This window comes from Artemia sp. Qi Xiang Cuo, chromosome 8 (genome assembly GCF_049724085.1).
Source record: "Artemia sp. Qi Xiang Cuo chromosome 8, ASM4972408v1, whole genome shotgun sequence".
Classification (NCBI taxonomy): Eukaryota; Metazoa; Arthropoda; class Branchiopoda; order Anostraca; family Artemiidae; genus Artemia; species Artemia sp. Qi Xiang Cuo.
In genome coordinates, this window is record NC_142801.1 from 25,472,924 (window position 1) to 25,493,967 (window position 21,044).

General features: G+C 37.8%; 1 protein-coding gene across 2 annotated transcripts in view; it reads left to right on the forward strand.

Moving 5' to 3' along the window:
- The window catches only part of LOC148949273 (uncharacterized), an 84,382-nt gene extending 66,778 nt beyond the window's left edge, over positions 1-17,604 (forward strand). For both annotated transcript variants that reach the window (XM_089093315.1, XM_089093313.1), the window contains exon 5: positions 13,896-17,604. In XM_089093315.1, the coding sequence (XP_088949441.1) occupies positions 13,896-17,348 (3,453 nt within the window). In that variant the 3' untranslated portion in view covers positions 17,349-17,604. The remainder of the gene's footprint in view (positions 1-13,895) is intronic.
- The last annotated feature ends 3,440 nt before the right edge of the window (positions 17,605-21,044 follow it).

The window sequence follows — 21,044 nt, forward strand, 5'->3', positions numbered from 1 at the left end:
CTAGATATGTTTGGGAAATAAATCGTCTTGAGAGACGGGCTGATTGCCCTCCAATCTCTTTTACTCTTTGAAAGGACCCTAGAACTTTTAATTTCGAATTGAATTAGCTTCTTTAAATGTTTCAATGATTTTTCTAGCTATTATAGAGCGGTGCTGCCTATGATATTGCTTATATGCCTTTTTGAAAACCTGCATGTATACAGTTTTTTTGTTTAATTGCAACGCTCCCCAAACACTTCCTAGAAGTTTCACCTTCTTGAGATATTCCTTTGTCATCTTTTTGAAAGTTCACCTGCTCATAGTTGGTTTTAATTTAGTTCAACGTCCGCCTAAATATTTCTTAAATTTGATTACTGAAGACACTGTTATATTCTCTTTAGTATATTGGCTACAAAATGGCTGTCGCACAATTTTGATCGAATGTGTTTGGGGAAAAGAGGATATCAGGGAGGGGGGGGGCTATTTTCTCTCCATCACGCTTGACTCTTAAAATGGAACCAGAATTATGCATTTCCAATCAAATGAGCCTCCTCTAAAGTTCACCAAACCACCTCTTGATAAAAACCTTGCATCCCCCCGGGACATAGCTTAAAACCTTTATCCCCATACTTTGGGGGGCTTTATCAACCCCAAAGGCCGTGTTATGAGATCTTTGAACTTTTTGAACAAATGGCTATCTTAAAAATTATATCGGATGGATTGGGGGAAAATATGGCGTGGGGGGGGTATAGCTGCCCTCTGATAAATTTGACTCTTAAAAATGGCTTTTCAATTTCCGATTTCTAATCCATTGAACCCCCTCCGAAGTTTATACGACCACCGTTTCCATAAAAATTTTAAATTCCCTCGGGGCATGCCTTACAACCCTTGCCCTGAGGACTGTGAAGGGGTTCTCATCCTCAAAGACATCGTTTCTTCACAATAAACTACGTCAAACAAAATAACTATCTCGAAATTTTTACTGGAAGTGTTTGGGGAAATGATGGGCGTGGGGGGGGGGGTGGTTGCCGTCCAATCACTTTTGACTTAAAGAAGGCACTAGTCCTTGCAATTGGAGTTTCTGCGACAACTAGTGGCCATCTTAAAATTTCTATCAGATGCGTTTCTAGAAAATAGGCGAGTGTGTGTGTGTGGGGGGGATATTTGCCTTCTATAAAATCAAAGTTCAAAATAGGGATCAAATCCTTTTTAATAGACAGTGTATAGAAATTCACAAAAAATACCAGATATTTGGGTCACATATACAGTGACCGAAATATCTGGTATTTTTTGTGAATTTCTTTACACTGTCTATTAAAAAGGATTTTATCCCTATTTTGAACTTTTATTCTATCGTCATGGAAAGGCAGTGTGTTCTCCGAAATTATTTATTTGCCTTCTGATCACTGACTCTTAAAAAGAGCACTATAACTTTTGATTACCAATCCAATGAACCTCTTTGAAGTTTATACGACCACCATTTCAAAAAAAACTTTATATGCCCCCAGGACGTAACTTAAAACCTTTAATTTGAGGGCTATATGTGGGGAGGTCATCTTCAAAGACATAATTTCTGGACCTTTCAACTACACTGAACAAAATGGCTATCTAAAAAAAATATGATTGAATGTGTTTGGGGAAATGATTGTTGTATAGGGGGGGGGGATGACCTCCAATCACTTTTGACTGTTAAAAAGGCCAGTAGGACTTCTGATTGCCATTTAAATGAGCCCCCTCTGAGCTTTATACGACCACCCTTTCTATTTTTATTAATTTTATTCGATAAAGGAGGAAGCCATAGGCTTGTCGCATAAAAACACAAAAAATAACAGCTCAAACAGCAACACTGCAAAACACAAAACAAAAAATATTCATCAGTAAAAAACGATTATGCAACAACTATAGTACAGAAACTGTTTTCCATAGAACTCAGTTTCAACAAAAGCACTCTTAAATGATTGCTCTGTTTGTGTAGAAACAATAGTATCGGGTAAACTATTCCAAAGTGTTGTTCCACGGTTAATAAAGCTACATTGACCTATTTGCTTGTGCACTTGTGGCTGATACAGTTTAGACGAGTTTTGTCGAGTGCATGAGTAATGACTAAGTTTGAATAGTTTTGAACAGTTAAGTTTGAACAATAGTTTTGAAAAGGATTTTGGTATTTTTTTGGGATAATTTTGAAACCAGTTTTATAATTGTGATTTTCCAAGTAAGTGAATACTTTTTTTCCAGTTAAGAAGAGCCATTTTTTAGGAATCCGGTGTGTTTATTGGATGCGCACGCGCTGATTGCGTGATTTTTGGCCGCGCAGCGTTGCCATTCGTGTTCGTGAGTTTGGTTTTCGGGCGCGAAAAAAGGTCAAAATCGGCGTGTGTATATGTGTATGTTTCTTCTTAATAAGTGAAGTCCTGTGGACTGATTGGATCGCTTGGGACCAAGCAGAAGAGGGGTGAGAACCTGCCGGAAGCGCCGTATTGGTACCTGCCGGTTAATTAGCCTTAAATTGCAGGGAACAGGTGAGCAGGTCTCGACGCTTCCCTTGCTCCCGGTGATCGACGTACGCTCCGAGCATTCATTCCTGCCCACCGACTGTGATTTTTGGACGCTCTGCTGTTTCATTCCGCGGGGGAAATGGGGACTGATTCGAGAGAGATAAAAATGATCTATAATCCTGTCCTGAACTTTGTTTATCGTGCGAATAAGGCGGGAAACGCAAGTGTAGATATTATCTCGAAAGCGACACAATATTATAAGCCTGATATACTGTTGAAAGCCAAGGAAATTATCTGGCCGTTGGCTGGAAAGACTACTCGTGTGTCAGAGCGTGTCAAGGCGCTTGATATTGTGACTGATCTGATCGGAGCTGTTCGGCAGTGTGACGAAAAGAAAATAGCTCTTCCTAAGTTCGTCATATATGAACCGGATGAAGTGCCGATAATTCCTGGTGAGGTTACTGCTACTCTCACCAGGAAACTGAACGAAGTCTGCAGCAGTGTTGAAGACCTTAAACAACATATAACCACTCTAAAGTCTCAGCCTAGCTTTGTGCCTCAGGTCCCCAGTGTCACTTCTCAGCCGAAACCTACGTACTCGGTTATCTTGAAACAACCAGCGAAAGGTCTTGTAAAGCCGGATGACCGCAAAGGCTATATTGAGAGCCTCGCGGATGCCGCTTGTTGTTCTCATATTATGGACCTGAAACCTCTTCAGAAAGAGTGGCGGATTGTCCTTGACGATAAGGACGCCGCGACTACACTTGCTAATGCAGTTAAGGATGCTAAATTGAAGTCGCCTTCATGCTTTGGTATTATACGTCATATCCCAGATGATATCGAGGACATTGATCTATGTGGTTTGATTCAGAACTGTGTTAAAGCAGAAAGGATACGAAAAACTCGATCGTTCAAGCTGCTTTTCGACAGTAAGATGCACCTACTCAAAGCAATGGAAAACCCTGTGACCTTTGGCTATGAGAAACACCGAATTCAGGAGTATAAATTCCTGCCCATGCGTTGCTATAACTGTCAACAGTTTGGACATGCAGCTCAAACGTGCAAAAATGATACCAAGTGCTCTCGCTGTGCCGCTTGTCATAAAAATTCGAAAGAGGACCCTTGCAATAATGATGTGAAAGGCGCACTATGCAGTTCTGCGGACCATCCTTGCTTTAGTATCAAATGCCCAGTAGCAATGAAAATCATGGCTAGTAAATGATTGCTCCCCAACTAAAGGTTTGCTCGTGGAACATTAACGGAAATGTTATTGAAAAGCTACCGTTTCTCGAAAGTGCGCTATGTTGCAACGATGTGCTCTGTTTGCAGGAGCACTTCCTGTCGACATCCTCGGTTTCTCTTCTGAAGTTCAGTGACAATATTCAAGTATTTTCGGTGCCTGCTGTGGCATCGGGTCGAGGAAGACCATCAGGTGGCGTTGCCATACTCGTTAATTCTCACCTGGCTGTCCAGCTGTTTAGTCAAAATGAATGTTTTGTGGCTGTAAAAATCGGTGAAGCTTACGTATTCTCTGTTTATCTCCCAACCGATTACCGCGACATTGCTTCAGAGGAGAGATTCAGTGTTGCATGCTCCCAACTGGTGCGTTCCGTTCAGGACTGTCATGATAAGCATGGGCAGGTGATTGTTGTGGGAGATTTCAACTGTGACTTAAACGATAGTAATAGCGCAAGGTCTCAAATCCTGTTGCCCGCTCTTGCCGACATGCACCCCGTACCAAATGACTGCTGTTTCACATATGTGCACAATTCAGGCTCAACAAGCTCTTTGGATTTCTTCGTCTGCTCGAACAGTGTGAAATCACTGAGTGTTAGCCGTGTCGATACTGGCTTATCGGTATCCGATCATTTCCCTATAACCTGCTCATTTGAAATTGCTATGCCTGAAATCAGCTACCCAAGGAAAAGGACGTGGTATTTTAAATCTGAATGGAATAAAGTCAACCCTAGTGCATATTCTAGTGTTCTTGATAGCGTGTTGGCGAAAATCAAGATACCGGTCCAGTTACTACAGCAGAACGCTAAAATATCAGTCAGTGAAAAGCAGATTCTTCTAAACATATATTGCTCTGAGCTTACCCATGCGATGCGGTGTGCCGAAACAGCTGCTGTACCCAAACGCAAAGTGCGCGTGGGGTCTGAAGTTCCTAAGTGGTCTCTTAATCCAGAGCTGGCTCACGCGTGCGAGTCTTCCAAATTTTGGTACCGTTTGTGGAATAGTTGTGGTAGACCCCGTTCTGGCGCTGTGAATGATGTAAGACTCTACACCAAGCGTCAGTTTTCTAAAATTCTTACTAAACACAAAAGAGCTGTGATTGATGGATATAGTGAAAGATTGTCAGGAAATCCCAATGAAATATGGAAGTTCATTTCAAAGAAGAAAGGTGATTGCGAGTCAAGTGATCAAAAGATACCATCAGAGCAAGAATGGGTTAAATATTATACTAGTGAATTTTCACCCCCAGATACCGTTTTGGAAGAAGATTTCTCTACGCAGCTTGTTGCGACTCTGGGTGATTGTGTTTCGGGTCCCAGTTTTACGGTTAGTCTGGAAAAAATTAAACAGTGCATTCTAAAACTGAAAAAGAAATTGTCATGTGGAATCGATCAGTTATGCGGTATGCACCTCGTGCACGGAAGTATAAATCTGTTGCACCACTTGGGTCTACTATTCCAAACTATATTCAACTGTGGGTTAGTCCCCGATGTGTTCTGTGCTGGTGTTGTAACCCCGGTGGTTAAGAAAGGAAAGGATAAAAGTAAATGCAGTTCATATCGGCCAATCACGGTTTCCTCGGTAATGTGTAAATTGCTAGAGCTGATAGTTATTGATGAGATAACAGAAGTCTGTTCGACACCAGAAAATCAGTTCGGTTTTAAAAATGGTTACAGTCGTGAACATGTACAAAGAGTTATTGCTAATGTTTTAGTTGATGTTGAAGAGAAAGACGATATTCTTCTTATGGCCGGTCACGACGTTTAGCGTGCGTTTGACTCGGGCATTCATCCTCAGCTTTTAATCAGCGCTGAGGATCGTGGTCTTGATCGCTCAATTTTACGTGTTTACAGGAATATGTACAGCAAACTGTATGCTGTTATTAAAGTGCCGACACGAGATGGTTTTGCAATTTCGAAGTGTGTAATACGTGTATGGAAAGGTATTAGGCAGGGGGGTGTATCTTCACCCCCACTATATAATAACAGTGTCCTGGAGGCCCAGAAGAAAGTTCGCACGACATTTATCTACCGAGGCCTTGATATGTCGCTTCTGAACTACGCTGACTATATATTGAATCTCAGCAGGACTGTCTCGGGTATAGAGGAAAATTTTGATATTTTATGTATTGAGTATAGGAAAATCGGATTGAAGTTTAATGCTGAGAAGAGTGAGGTTGTCGCATTTGGTAAATCGCGTAACCGGCCCTCCCCGAATAATGTTTGTCTAGATGGTCATCCGATACCTCTATCGCCAAGTATCAGTTACCTTGGACTTCCGATTGGGAGTGATCTGAGGCATACCCGATCGCTTTTGCTAGAATTTGTTGGTTCGAAGCTTCGTAAGACATATGGTATGCTTGTTCCCTGTAAAGCTCGATACAAAAGAAGTATATTATCAAAAATTTACAATGCATTTGCTATGCCCCTTTTGCTTGCTTTTTCACCCTTTTGGAGTATATTAACTATCTCGGATAAGAAGACGCTACGAACGTTGTTTTTTTCGGTATGCCAAGTTCCTCCTTGGCATACCTCTTTGGGCCAGAAACCGGTGCCTGGTTTCTGTATATGGGGTCACAGATCCTTTTAAAGCAATCGCGGAACGGAGACTGCGATTTGAGAAGTCGTTGGATCCGACGAATACCTTGTTTAGTGCCTTTATGTAATTTGTTACCGTCTAAAGTTTTTTTTTTTTTTTTTTTTTTTTTTTTTTTTTTTTTCCTTTCTTTTTACTCCGAGTTTAAATCATGTGTGTAGTTCGGGAAATAAATTTATTTTTTGATTGATTGTTTTATAATTGCCCCTTTTTTTTTTTTTTTTTTTTTTTTTTTTTTTTTTTTTTTCTTGTCTGTTCTGCTCTGTTTTGGTTTTGTTTGTATTTGTCAGAATTTTTTTGTTTTTTTTTTCCATTTTCTTTCTTTATACTCCATCAGTGTTGTATTTTAAATTTATGATGGGAAATAAATTTATACATACATTATCGACACCCTTGATAATACGGAATGTATTAATCAGGTCAATCCTATCCCGTCAAAACTCCAGAGAAGGAAGTCTCAAACACTCCAGTCGACGCTGATATGGTAAATGGCTCAAATATGGCACAAACTTTGACGCCCGATGTTGGATCTTATCAATTTGCCGCGAGTCACATTTCCATGTAGGATACCACACAGAGGAAATATATTCTACAACCGGGCGAACTATTGTCATAAAAGTGTGAAGGTTGTTTCATGAAACCCTCTCTTAATCCGAAGCAGACTGTAATTAGGATTTCGCGAAATTATTGACACATGCTTGTGAAACTTCAACTGGTTATCAAAGTGAATACCTAGATCTCTTACTGATTCCGCAGATGAAACACGTGTATCACCAAGAAATTAATAATAAGTCGAGCTTTTCGAAAAGTAATGGAGCACAAAATATTTTTGATGGTTTACAAACTTGGAGTTCAATTTACACCAATCATTTAGGGCATTCAGATCCTCTTGAATAAGGGTGACGTCTACCGGGGAGGTAACACTTATACAGTTTTATATCGTCTGCAAACAGTTTGACAGTGGAGTGACGAAATACTTTAGGCAAATCTTTGACAAACAAACAACATAACACTGGGCCCAAACAACTGCCCTGTGGCACACCACTCAAAGTCGGACTCTCACTTAGATAGATAGATATCTGTAATCCATGTTAAAGTTCTACTGCCTGGCTTATACTTTTCAAATTTTTCAAGCATCACACTAACTGAAACTTTGTCAAATGCTTTACTGAAGTCAATGTACAAGCAATCAAACTCCAAACTGAAATCAGCCATATTTTGGAAATATTTTACAACTTCTAGCAACCGCGTATTACATGACCTATTTTTTCTAAAGCCATGCTGTGACGGATGCCATAATTTATTTTGGTTGAAGTAATCCTGTATCCAATATACAATAATCTTCTCAAGAACTCTCTAAAAAATTGAGCTGTTTGAAATTGGCCGATAATTTCCAAATTGGGATTTAGATCCTCCTTTGTTGAGTGGCTTTACAACCGCTTTTTTAGGTTCAGCTAAACACGTGGCTGTCTTCTGAAGAAAAGCGTTAGAAATACCATCTGTATCTGGAGCCTTATTAACGGAAAGGCCACAGAGAATTTTTAAAACCTGCTCTGAAGAAATATTAGAGTCATCGAAGGGCACTTTGTCTGCTGAAACAAATTCGGTAAATGGGGTGGATTGCATGCACGGACATCATTCGGATTTACAAAAACTGACGAAAACACTTGATTAAACACATCAGGCTTTTTCTGATCATCACTTATTAATTCACTAGTAGCTGGGTCATCAAAAATGCACGAATCAGTTGAGGAATCTTTCTTGTTTCTATTAACATACTTCCAAAACCTCTTTGGACACCCTCGAATATTAGTAATGATTGACGATTCGAGTGATTCCCGGTTAACGCGTAGAGGAGAAGCATTGGCACTGTTCTGTTTATCTGAAGAAACAGGAAAAAAAAATAAAAAGGGCTTGAATGAAACAGAAAAGAAACAGAACAAGTCAACAAAAAAACAGAAGACCTGTTTCTGTTCTGTTTTATGGTAAAAACAGAAAACAGCTGTTTTCGTTCAAAAAACACCTGTTTAAACAGCTGTTTTTCGAATACCTAAAGCTTAAAGACGAAAAAATTTGTAAATGATAAGTTTTGGTTTATTATAGTACTATTGCAGCATTTTCCGCCAAAAAGAACAGTTTTTCAATAAAGGGGCGAAAAACTGTCTATGCACACAACATCGCCATCCTTTTTTATGGTTATTTTATTCCATTTTCCCGTTCCCTTTTTCCAAAAATGCGCTTTTATGTTATTACAGAATCTCCTCGAATTTCCCGGAAATGCATACTAATTATTTGATACATTTTGAAAATAAAATAATTTTCGTCGTCAAACTGCACCGTCAGCTCAAAGTCATCCTTGTTTAAGCAGAGTCCATAGTTGCTTTGGCGGGGGACAGTCTCCCCCTCCAGACTTGGCTTTCCCCTTCCCCCTCCTGTTGTTTGGAAGCCATCGGAAACAATGTATGAAAGAAGAAAAATGCACGGGAAAATCACACTTCTAACCACCAAGTCAAAAATTTTCGTTGGCTCGCAGCTTAAAACATCTTTTTAAGATTAATTATTTCCTAGCCAATTTGTGTGAGAGACAAATCAAAAGGAAAATTCATGGTTTAAGGGTACTTTGTATATTTTTACGGCACTTTGCGCTAGAAAATAATGTTCTAGGCCCTCAACCGAATTCATTCTTAAGTAAATATGTAAAATGAATTATCTCAAATTCTGAATTTCAAAGAAACTTAGACCCTTTGCTACACAATACTTTCCTTAAGCATTCTCTTCTCTTAATAGGTTTTCAAAGGGATGCAATATAAAAACATTTGCAGTTTTTGATAACTTATTTTGAAAATTTCTTTCGCTTTGCGGCAGAAAAAACTTTCTCCCACCCATACACTTGCTTCATTATAGAAAGTGTTATTACATCAAACTTTTGTTTTAAGAATACGAGTGGGCATGCTTTTTATTATTTAGGCACGTTTTCATGGTCCATTCCCAATGAAAAAGGGGTAGTGACAACCTTGACTATCAAAGTTTGATCAAGTGTAACGTGTCTTTGAATCGAATAGCCTGTGTCGCAACCTCATTTTTTGACAGACTCCCAGCTCCCCACTCTTTTTCTCCATTACTTTCACCGTCCTCTTCTTTAGACACTGCATCAGTTTATTCAGATTCTTCAGCAAGCGAATCTTCATTCCCGGAGTTTTCAGAACAATGATCAGAAAGACCGTCTGAATCATTTTCAACAGTTGGATCGACATCTTCGACTTCATCAAAGGATTCCAAGCAATCTTCTTCAGAGATGTCATTGGCTAAGCTTCGAGTGGACAAAAATCCAAGAACGCATGCAACAGATGAATAAAGACAATGTTCAAAACATGAAGTTCAGGAAAGGGCTCATATCCTACAGGCTTCGGTGACATTGTTCCCAGAATCAGTCACAATGTGGAACATCTTAACTGTCATTGAAAACTTCCTGATTGCAACTTGGATTGCTGAAAGGATGTTAGTAGTTGTATGAGAATGCTTATGCCTCTTGAAATGTGAAAGATATTTTGCAACCTCTGCTTATTTTTCATCTTCCTGGGGTAATAGGCAGTGACACCTATAAAGCCAGATCCTTTTGCAGACCAGCAATGAAAAGTCAAGCTAATCTGAGTGGCAGATCTTAAAGCAGCCTTCTGAACTTCTTTTTTTTCTGGCAAGAAAACTTATGTGACGATGGACGGTTCCCCCAAATGGTGCTTTCAAGCCCCCTGTTGTCTTTTTTTTAAATGAATTGTTTTATATCTGGGTGATCAAACGTAGAAAGTGGCAATTTGTCCTTAAACAGGGTTTTGCAGCAGAGCATTCGCATACCAACTTGTTTTGATCGATTGGAAATAAAAAACCATCGTTTCTCTGCTCTTCTTATTCCAGATTTCACTAATCCATTGCCCTATGTGTCACTTGCTTTACTATCTGGAGCTCTCTCAAGGGAAGCAGCCTGACTTGATTGATTTTTTTAGTTGGTTTGGGTTTGTTATTTTCTGCACCAGCCGCTTATACTTTATCTTTGTGCATATCAATTTTTTGCTTCCTTTTAAGATAATATATAAATATATATGTTATGGCAGAGACTGTTCCATATATAAATGTTATGGCAGAGACTTTCTTAGCCTTTAGAGACGCTCTTCAGAAGTTGCTCCTAATACTTTCTTTGCTTCCTTTTTTCCGTAGGATACCCTGAGAGATGTCTTGGAACATCCAAGTCGTCATCAGAAAATGACATCATGCTTGTCTTAAAACAAAGGTTGATTTTAGGATTTTTCACAAAACTAGAAGCACCTTCCAATAGCCTACACATTTTGAAAATTGCACCCCCCAGCCAAATAGCTGACCTCTTCCACCTCAGTGGCGTAATTAGGGGGAAAGGGGCCAATTTCCCCCTGAGCGGTTTCGTTTGCGCAATAAGCCAAGAAAACCTGTCGGCAAATAAAAGCAAAATGACAGCTCCTGACCACGGTTTCCTAAAAAACTTAGACAATTTGCAGTACAGTATAATAATATACAGTATTATAAGGTTATCTTTATTTATTATTTTTAAGTATATTGTGAATTAACCATGGCCCAGTAGGGCTTTTAGTGTTAATAATTCATATTATATCATATTAATTTTTTACGGGAATTTTCTTGTCTATAATAGGTATTTAAAAGACAGATACAAGAAATAATATACAGCTTAGTGGCATTTTTTTTAATTTATTGTGCTGTATGGAAAAAATTACCGTGTTCACCGGAAGAGGTGTTATTCTACAGAATGAGAAAAGTGTATCAGCATTTTATAAGACTTTGGCCTGCTAGGCCAGAATCAGCTAGTTAGGCTATTAGAATCAGCTATGTTTCAACTCTAGGCTTTTCCCTGAAAGGGTTCCCATTGACTATATTTAGAGATGGTAGAAAAAGTACATTTGGCATCTTGAAAAAGTAGATGTTGTAATGTTGATGCAATAAAACGTGCCAGCAAAAACATACATTTCTATTGGACAAGACTTCAATACATTTACATTCCTCTCATGACTAAATATTTAAGAAAATTTACAATTAATAATCGGTTTTTATCATGTATAGGCTAGTATGGTTTACATAGCAAGTCACTGTTATCTAGCGGAATAAATTCCATAAAAACCGTTGAACTAAAGTATTCCTGGTTAAAGGCACAGATTACTTCCCACGTAATATAGGATACAGAGGCCCTGCCAATTAGTGATTTGTTTGAATCCTGCTTCACCTAGACAGTATCTATGCAGCTTTGCTGCTCAATTAACTGAATAATATACACTAAAAAATCAGTTGTTTTAGTGGAACAAAACTGAACCTTTACCGTTCTCCCTTATACACACCTACCTACTCTCATCTGACTCCTAAGACCTAATTTTACCTAGATTAAACTATCTAGCAGCACATTAGACACACTGAGTGCCATCATTTTACTTACTTCCACTTTATGTTAACGCTCCAATTCCAAAAACTGTATGAGGCGTGACCAGGCTTCTTCAAAATTTGAAAAACACGATTTGAAACACTATTTTGTAAATTCGAAATTTCTTAATCTCATTCTCGAATCAATAAAGTAAAATCAAGAATAGAAGAAAAACAGTTAGAAAAAAAAACAGAAACAGGACAAAATAGTTATTATAAAAACAGAAACAGAACATAACAGGTAAATAAAAAAACAGGTCATCTGTTTCTGTTCTGTTTCTCTTTTTGTAAGAACAGAACAGAAACAAGCACTTTAAAAACAGAACAGAAAACAGAAACAGTGCTCATGCTTAGTAGAGTACGAGTGGCGCGATTCCGACCCCTTTTATACGCACGCCATGAATTTTTTTTAAAAAATTCCTTATAAAGAATCTTATATCTTCACAGGGCATATCTTACAACCCTTGCTCTGAGGGTCGTGGGGGGGGGGGGGTCGGCATTCTCAAATTCATAATTTCTGAGCCTTAAAACCATACTGAACAAATCTCAAAATGTTGATTGGATGTGTTTGGGGAAGTGATTGACGTGGGGGAGGGGGAGCTGGTTGCCCTCCATGAGCTCTTTTGAAGTTCCTATGATATTTCTTTCTATAAGAATTGCCCTCGTCTAAAAAAAAAACAATATATTGTAACCACATCGCTCTTTACTTAGGCAGCGCTTTTGCGCTGCCTCTTATATTTTGTCTTGAGATTTCAATTATACAGCACTGGAAGTGTCGATTAGACCAGGTTAGCCCCCCCCCCCTAAAATTCAGTCAATGGGTGCTCATGTCTGGACCTGGTCCTTTATCTAGTATTGAAGAAGATGAGCGTAATCAAATATCATCGAAGGGGTAGTAGTCATGTAATTTCTTACGGGATTGACCTTTAACAATTGTTTCTGCAGTTTTATCTGACAATGTCTCAATTAGTGATAGGTCACAAGCAAATTTTGATGAAAAATAAGTGTCCTTTTAGCCCTGCAAATTTGATTTATTTGGATTGATGAAGAAGATATAAGTTTTGCAGCGTCTTTTGACAAAAGCTGCGGGTTTAAATGTCTGGGGAAAATTTTTGAACTGACGTTTTTTTTTTTCCATTTTTTCACGATTTCCTGAAATTTAAACGACGTCACCTTGACTAGCCCATAAACTATATCTGAACAAGACCGCAATCTTTCAATTTTCTATGCCAAAACAAGGGCACAGTTTAGCTTCTTTCAACTCAGGGAAATCAGACCATCCCTTTTTATGTGTATTAGTTTTCACTGATACAGTGAGGACGGCAACTTTGCAGCAACCTTCTGAGAATATAATGTCCCAGTAAAGTAGCAGTCAACGTCTAGGGGGTCCCTGCGACTTCGAGAGCAAAGAAGATGGTATGGTACCTTAATAATTATTTGTCTCCTAATTGTTATGTATTTTATGAGATTTTTTTCTTTTGATTGGTATATGAAAAAAATTCTAGAGTTTTTTTTCATAATATCTCACATCCCATTCTCAAGTCGGCAGAAGGTAGAACTCACCTCCATATCATAGAAATAAAAAGTGTGACGAGCACTAATATCTATTTTTCCAGATAATTAGTACTTATCATCCAATGTTTCTAACCTCAAAACCCAGTAATTTTAATAATTTGCTATCCTTACTCTACTCATCCCTGACAACAGAGTTTTCAATATGGGCATGTATGTATAGCGTGAATAATCGTTTGTTTCTGGCGTGTAGTCGTACCTACGTCATTTTATCGTGTTCAGATTGTTTGACGGTTCATTACGTATGTGTATGGCTGTGCAAGTTGAAAAATCCCTTTTTTGCGAATAGCAAGGGCTTAAGTTTCAGAAATAAATTTGATAGACATCGAGTTTCTATTCAATTCGTGCGTAGCTGTGTTGGCCTCAGGCGGCTTGGTGCTGCGGTGAGTTGTTAGTAGTAGTAGTAGTAGTAGTAGAGTTTCTATTACTTTTAAGATAAATGAAATTATGTCTTTTTTCCTTATTTGTTTATATTTAAAAAAAAAATGTGCTATTGTCTTTTATATGTAAGTTGATTCTTGTGCTTCCTCTTTTGACATCCCTAACCTATTTCTTTTTTTTTAGGTGTTAATATATCGCAACCCATGTCTTCATCCCGGTGCTGTGCGCACAGTTAGGGCTGTTGACAAGCCCGAGTTTAGAAATTACAAAAATGTGTTAATATTTTCTGCCAGTCCTAATTGCATGTATTCTCTTTCAGCTGCTTGCAGTGGCGGAGACTTGGACGGAGACCTTTTTTCGGTGGTGTGGAATTCTAAATTGGTTCCACCTCAATTATCTCTTTTCCCTCCTCTTGACTATTCAGGACTCTTTAGTGATATGCCAAAAGACCCTAACCCTTGCAAGCATGAAGCTCTCTCACACTTTTATGTAAAAGCTCTTGTTAATGACGTGCTTGGACGAGTTGCTCATCTACATGTTGCATTATGTGACAATCTTGAAAAAGGGGCCTGTGATCCACTTGCAATGAAACTTGCTGAATCGCAAGCTGTTGCTGTTGATTTTCCGAAAACAGGTATACCACCAAGAGTACCAGAAGAGGCTATCGCTTTAGTGAAAATTAATGGTTACCCCGATTTTATGGCAAAGAAAGAAAAATTAACATATCCTTCAAAGAAGGTTCTTGGCCAGCTGTATCGCGATGCGTCATCATTATGTACCGAAATCTCATTTTCAAACCAAATTTCTGCTGAGCCAGAGCTGATGGTTAATGGCTATGAGAAGTTTATTCCAGCAGCTGAAAGAGATTATCTAATTTATATTACGCATATGAAGCAGATAATGTATCAATATGGACTTCAAGATGAATCCGAAATTATTTTGGGACGTTCAACTTCTTCAAAGCTTTCGTTCATGCACACACAGAACACGTCAAGTTTAATCCAAGATTCATTTTATAAGCTGAAAAATCTTATGACTTCCAAATTTTTCCAAGACGTTGATAAGCACGACCAAAAAGCAAAAGCATCCGCTTGGTATTACGTAGCGTATAGTCATTCTCAGCCTAATTCTATGAATTTTCTTAGTTTTGCCTGGATTGTCTCAGACATTCTGTGTAATATTAAACTATCAAAGTCTTCTGATGTTCAGCGTGTTCCCGAAAACGCAGTTTACTTGGAAATTGGTCAGGAAGTAACAAATTATTTCTTAGAAACTGCTGAAATTTTAAGTGCTGTTGTTGCCCGACGAATTCTTATTGGAAACCGGCTCATTGCTGTAATTTGTGATTACGCTTCGAAATTATTTAAAAAGCAAATTGAAATTAGGCCATATGGGTCAGTGACTATATTTACATGTAATTCTTACTCTGATTTGGATTTGTCACTGATTTTGAATGACTCAAATGATAATCAATTTTTACCATTGCACTATCTTCGTACAATCGTTATCCCATCTTTAAGTAATGAAGTTGAATCAGTCGTAGACGTTACGAATTCTCAGGTACCACACATCAAATGTTCAGTATTGGATAATGAAGGAATTGTCAACGTGGACTTATCAGTTAACTCAGTTGGTTTGCTAAAAACTGCCTTAATTCAATCTGTATATATTGAGCAACCAAATATACTGCCAGTATTTTGGTTTCTTGTTAAGTGGGCGAAAATCGCTGGTATCTTGAAAGACAATCGAATTCAAACGGATTTTGCTCTAATGTCTTCAGGAGATTTTTATGGATTAGTTATGTCGTTGCTCGAAATCCGTTTTCCAAAGAGAAAAACGGAAACACCTTTAACAGAGTTGTACAATAATCTTGTGGATTCAATCAGCCGCATGACTTGTACGGATTACGAAATCATTGGACAGTATATTGTATCTTTCTTCAAGAAACTTTCAAAGATAAACAAATCTTTCACAATTATTTGGAAGGATCAGGAAATTCCAAGTAATACAATCGACGCAGATATAATGAAACAAGTTGCCCGGATAAGTTTTCATGCCTACTACAGACTGATTTCTTCAAGAAGCTGCTCTTTTCTGATTAAAACATTTGTAAGTCAATCAAGCATTACGATCCCATGCTGCATCAAACTACCGTTCAGTCTAAGCAGGGCTTTGATAGGTTCTTTATCATTTCATTCGAAATTACTTTCAGAAAAAACAGGTGCGGAAGTGACATTACATGAGACCGAAGGTCAAGTTCAGATTATGCTTAAGGCCATCGGCACTCGTGCAGAAATATTTAGGGTATATGAAGAAATACAAAATCTAAATCATACCATGAGGAATAACCGTCGTCGTTATCGAGTGAACCGGAACAAGTACCATATGAAAAACTCGAATATATTCATCGTTCGCAATGCTGACCCTTCTATTCTGCAACTAGAATTTATAGATTCCACCGGTCCGTTTCAGCTACTTCACTCTCTTAATGCCAGGTCTACACCTAAACCTACTTGTGATACATTTTTATCAGACTGGAAGCAAGTAGCACTGGAACAATTTGTTTCTCACCTACTGTGTCAACTCGCCTCGTTTCCTATCTCCAATCGTAGGCTTGTTGACTCCCTCAAAATTACGACTCGCCTAGGCAACTTTTATGTTTTCAATGTAGCGACTGCTCTGCCAGAAACAAGAAAGTCACTTTCACTGCCAGAACTGGAACATGCTTTGGCATCGAGAAAACATAGAAAGGATTACTGTTTCGAAGAAAATGAGGAAAGGATAGATGAGAATCCTCTGGAAAAGAAAATGAAGCTTGTTACGCTTAATCCTAGTATTCATCATCCATTAACGAGAGACCAGTTAAAACCTAGTATAAAAAAACAGAAGAAGAGAACGGGATTGGGCTCTTCATTTTGTATTGGAATGAACACAGAGAACAATAAAGATAAAGATGCCTTAGCAGCAATTGAATTAATTTACTGTGAAGCTTTAAAAAAACTTGGCTATGTTGTTGACCCAGGCTATCAGCCTTCATATGCATACCTGATATCCATGATTATATCAAAAAGGGTTGAAGGTTCATTTTCATTTGATAAGGACATGAATTTCATTGGAGCCAGGGAAAGAGACTTAAGATGGGCCAGCTGCATCCTTTTGCACGGCCGTGGGCCATCAGCTAAATCGAAAATAATGGAAAATGTTGATGGTCGTATTTCATGCATCACCAATGATCCCATTAGTGATTCGTATGTTAAATACTTTTTGCCTGATGGTCATTCTCCTCTGGAATTGAAAGAAACAGGGTTGAACTCGAAGAAACTTGTGATAAGTGATGGTTTGGAAGACCATCTTAAGGAAAAAATTTTATGTATTATTCATAAAGTGTCAAGTGTAACCTTTGTAAAGGGAAATTGCTGGGGGACTGTATCTTCTGGAACTACATACGAGGGGAGCAACACTTCACAATCACTGCCATTATGCAAGTTAACTTTGCATTTTAATGATAAAATACTTAGAGAAGCTGTTGTTGCAAAAAATTGTTCCGGCCTTCGAAACTTTGCTTGCAACGTATTTTTCTCTTCCTTGGAATTATGTGAAGCTATTTCTGATGTCGTACCACTCTTTATGAAATAAAAAAGGAATGTCAATTCTGTAATAAAAAAGAAGATTTGAAACATATTCATTTCTGGGAATGAAGCATCTGTTCTGCATTAGTCATTTGCTAGTTCTTCGTACCTTTTACAAAGGATGAAGTCAATTCAAAAGTCTATTTGTGACATTTTTGGGGAAATTCACCCTTCCACAAAATGTTGCTCCATCGATTTGTTTGATTTTTGTTTTCAGTTTTATTATCGCCCAGTATATCTGGAAATGTATTCTTTTTAGAGAAGATGTTTTCCCAGAAATGGAAAGATACTGGAGCTTTTATTATCGAAATAGTTTTGTCAGTTCAGTTAGTTTTTGACTAATCTTCAACGGTTTTGTCAGTTTTTGAGAAATCTTCCTAAAAATAAGTAAAAAATTGTAGTAAATTCAAAATTCATTCACCCTGAAGTCTTTACCCTTTCTTCTGTAATTTATGGAATTTTTCAACCATTCAACTGTTCCATTTCAACCGTTCTGTTGGGGGTAGTTTTTCCAGGAAATTTTGTGATAGTAAGCTTGAATCTCGATTTCATAATTATCCATAATTAAAAGTCAAAATATTCCTTTTTTGTTCCTTGCCGATGGCTTTGATTAATTTTATTCAAAAGATGTAGCTGCAATTCCAATTATCATTTAATCCTAGTAAAAACCGAGCGGGTGGGATTTTGTAATCAAAAAATAATTGATAATTTGGATAATAAATAGTAAAAAAATCTAGAAAATACAGGATTTTCCTGTGGGACTTGGCCCGAAGTCCTGCGTCTCCGTAATTGCCTGATACCAGTACATTCTTATATGAATTTAAGCTGAAAGCCTTTATTTATTTTAAACACTGTTGTAAACCACTGTTTGTGTTGGGTCTCAAATAGAAGCCAGTCGAATATTTGGTGTTAAGACATTATTCTCATTGGGAGTTTTTAAATCTGGCTGCTGAGTAAATTCGCCCACCTGTCAGAGCCTAGCTTTTGTGTATTGTAAATATTTTCTTCTTGGAAACTTGGAAATGTTATAACTCAGAGAAGAAAAGGTACACTAAAATGACTGCATTTTTCGCAGTTTACTATACAATGTTTCAAGATATACTTTGTCAGTATGTTCGTTTTATATTCTGATTTTACTTTGTTATTTAGTGAAAAATGCGCTATTTCACTGGCGGCATTTGATAAGTGTTTAAACCAAGTTCAAATTGTCCAAGTCTTTAGTCGTAAGGAAAAGATGCTGTCTGGGTTTTATTTGCATAGTTTATATAGACTTTTTCAACTGTTTCTCTCCGGTTTTTTTCTTTCTGTCACAAACAATTTCAGTTGATAAATAAAAACAACAGGCTCTATAGCGTCAACACCCAAAAATAAGTATAAGGGGGGGGGGAGGTCAAAGGAAATTCAGTGATAGTTTCTTAATGTATGTTAGCTAAGGATGAGGTGCTCGAGAGACCAATGCCTCTCGTAGAACTACCAAAGAGATTTCGAAGCTGATGCGTGAAAACGGAGGCCCACTAAACGTGAATATTTTATTTGCAGAATCCTAATTGTCGCTATTAAAGATCCAAAATATGATAAGTTGTGATAAAATGTTTTTAAACTGAAATATGTTATATACGATTCAAAAACGTGAGCAATGTAATGCCATACTTAACAAATAACATAAGCTGCAGTACTCTATAATTAAAATGACCAATTTTTTTTTTATTATTAAAAAAAGGAAAAAATCAATCACTTTAAAGAGTTTACCGAACTATTTTACTAATATGTTTTTGTCTAATCATCTTGAGCAACACCGTCAATATTAACATCCTATTTTGCTAATAAAACAATCTTTCCATGGGAAAAGCACGAGCAATAAGTTCAAAAAAGGAAACTCCAAAGAGGATACTCCATATCTAGCCAAAATGATATTCCACAGCTCCACACAAGTCGGTAAATCAACTCACACAATATTCCAAATTATTCTCATCTACTGTACAGAGTGTTCAAGCAAATCTGTTTAAAATTGGACTAACGAGAACATCATAATTTATCTAGATAAAATTCACGAGAGACAATATATAGCCCATGAGACTGGAGATAAATTACCAGCCAGGAAACTTTTCCTTCAGTCCGGACTTTTCAGTCTTGAAAGTATTAAAAAACCAGTTCTAAATAACATTAATATAATAGTATTATTATACACAATAGTTGATGTACTTAACTAGTACTGAAAGTTAATTCCTGACTAAACATCAACGCAGGCTCCACTAGACGAAATTATTCCTAAAAAGTTTAATACGATGGAAATAAAGCTTGGCAATTCGAACTTGGCTGTCGATTCTTACCCAGAAGTTGCTCATATGTATGACATAATTTGTTCACCATGTTTGTCCTTTTCTTTTTTTAAGAAACTACCTGATTTTGTCCTTTTTAATTAAATTAGGCTTATGCCTTATATTTGACTGAAGAATTATTGTATTCAATTTTTGGCCAGTAATACCTTGACCTTCGTTGCTAAGGCCCTGTTGCAGGTTGTTGAAACTGTGACCCATGATTCTTAGTTGTGGCAAATACCAGTTGATAGAGTCAAACAATGTACGGGTGGGACAAAAATCTTTGTAGTTGATCCTTACCAAATTTAATGGAGCTTCAATAGACCAATCTTATGAATACGGTTGACTCGAATGCCACCCTTCTCTCTCAGAGGCCTGGTTAAGCATAGACACCAGACCTCAAGAACAAGTAGGGCCCTAGGTCTTAATTTCCCCTAAGTTCTCTGAACATCCGTAAACCTATTCTGGCAAGATTAATGGTGATAAGACTGGAAGTATCCGTTCCGGTGTGCGTGTAAATGAACCACCGTGTAACTGAACCCCACAACTGAACCACTGTGCAACTGAACCCTCGTATAAGCGAACCCCCGTGCAACTGAACCCCATTTAAGTAAACCCTCGTGTAACTAAACCCCCGTGCAACTCAACCCCATTTAATTGAACCCCCATGTAACTAAGCCCCCGTGTAACTGAACCACCGTACAACTGAACCCTCGTGCAACTCAACCACCGCACTTACATTGCGTAAAACACAATAGGGCTATGAATCATAGTTATTTAACTATGGTATAGTTATTTAACCTTTGAACTGTTTTAAATAAAATGGCCGTCCCAAAATTCAGATCGGATGTATCGGGGGAAAAATAGGGTGAGGTGGAAGCCTTCCGATCACTTTTAATTCTGAAAAAGTGCACTGGAAATATTTGTTTCCAATCGAATGAGCCCCCCCCCCCCAAGTTCATACAACAAAATTTCTACAAAAACCTTATGTGTTAGCAATGAGCAACTAGCTTAACTTACAGCCCTTGCCCCAGATGCTGCTGGTGGGGTTGTTAACCCCAAAGGCATGGTTATTTGATCTTCAGACTATTTTGAACAAAAAGTTTATTTTTATTTTGATTCGATGTATTTGGGGGGGGGGGGAAATGTCGGTTAAGAGGGAAAGGCTGATTGTCCTGTGATTACCTTTGATTCTTCGAAATTGAACTTGATCTGTCAATTTCCAATTGAATGAGCCTCCTTCAATGTTTTTACGATTTTCCCTTTTATAAAAACCTTAAATTTTAACAATTAGTAACTTGCAATAACATACAGATTGTAATTTCTTTTTTTTTTTTGGAGCATCTTAGCGTATCAAGATGAAACTTTTGGGGCATCTACCTGCT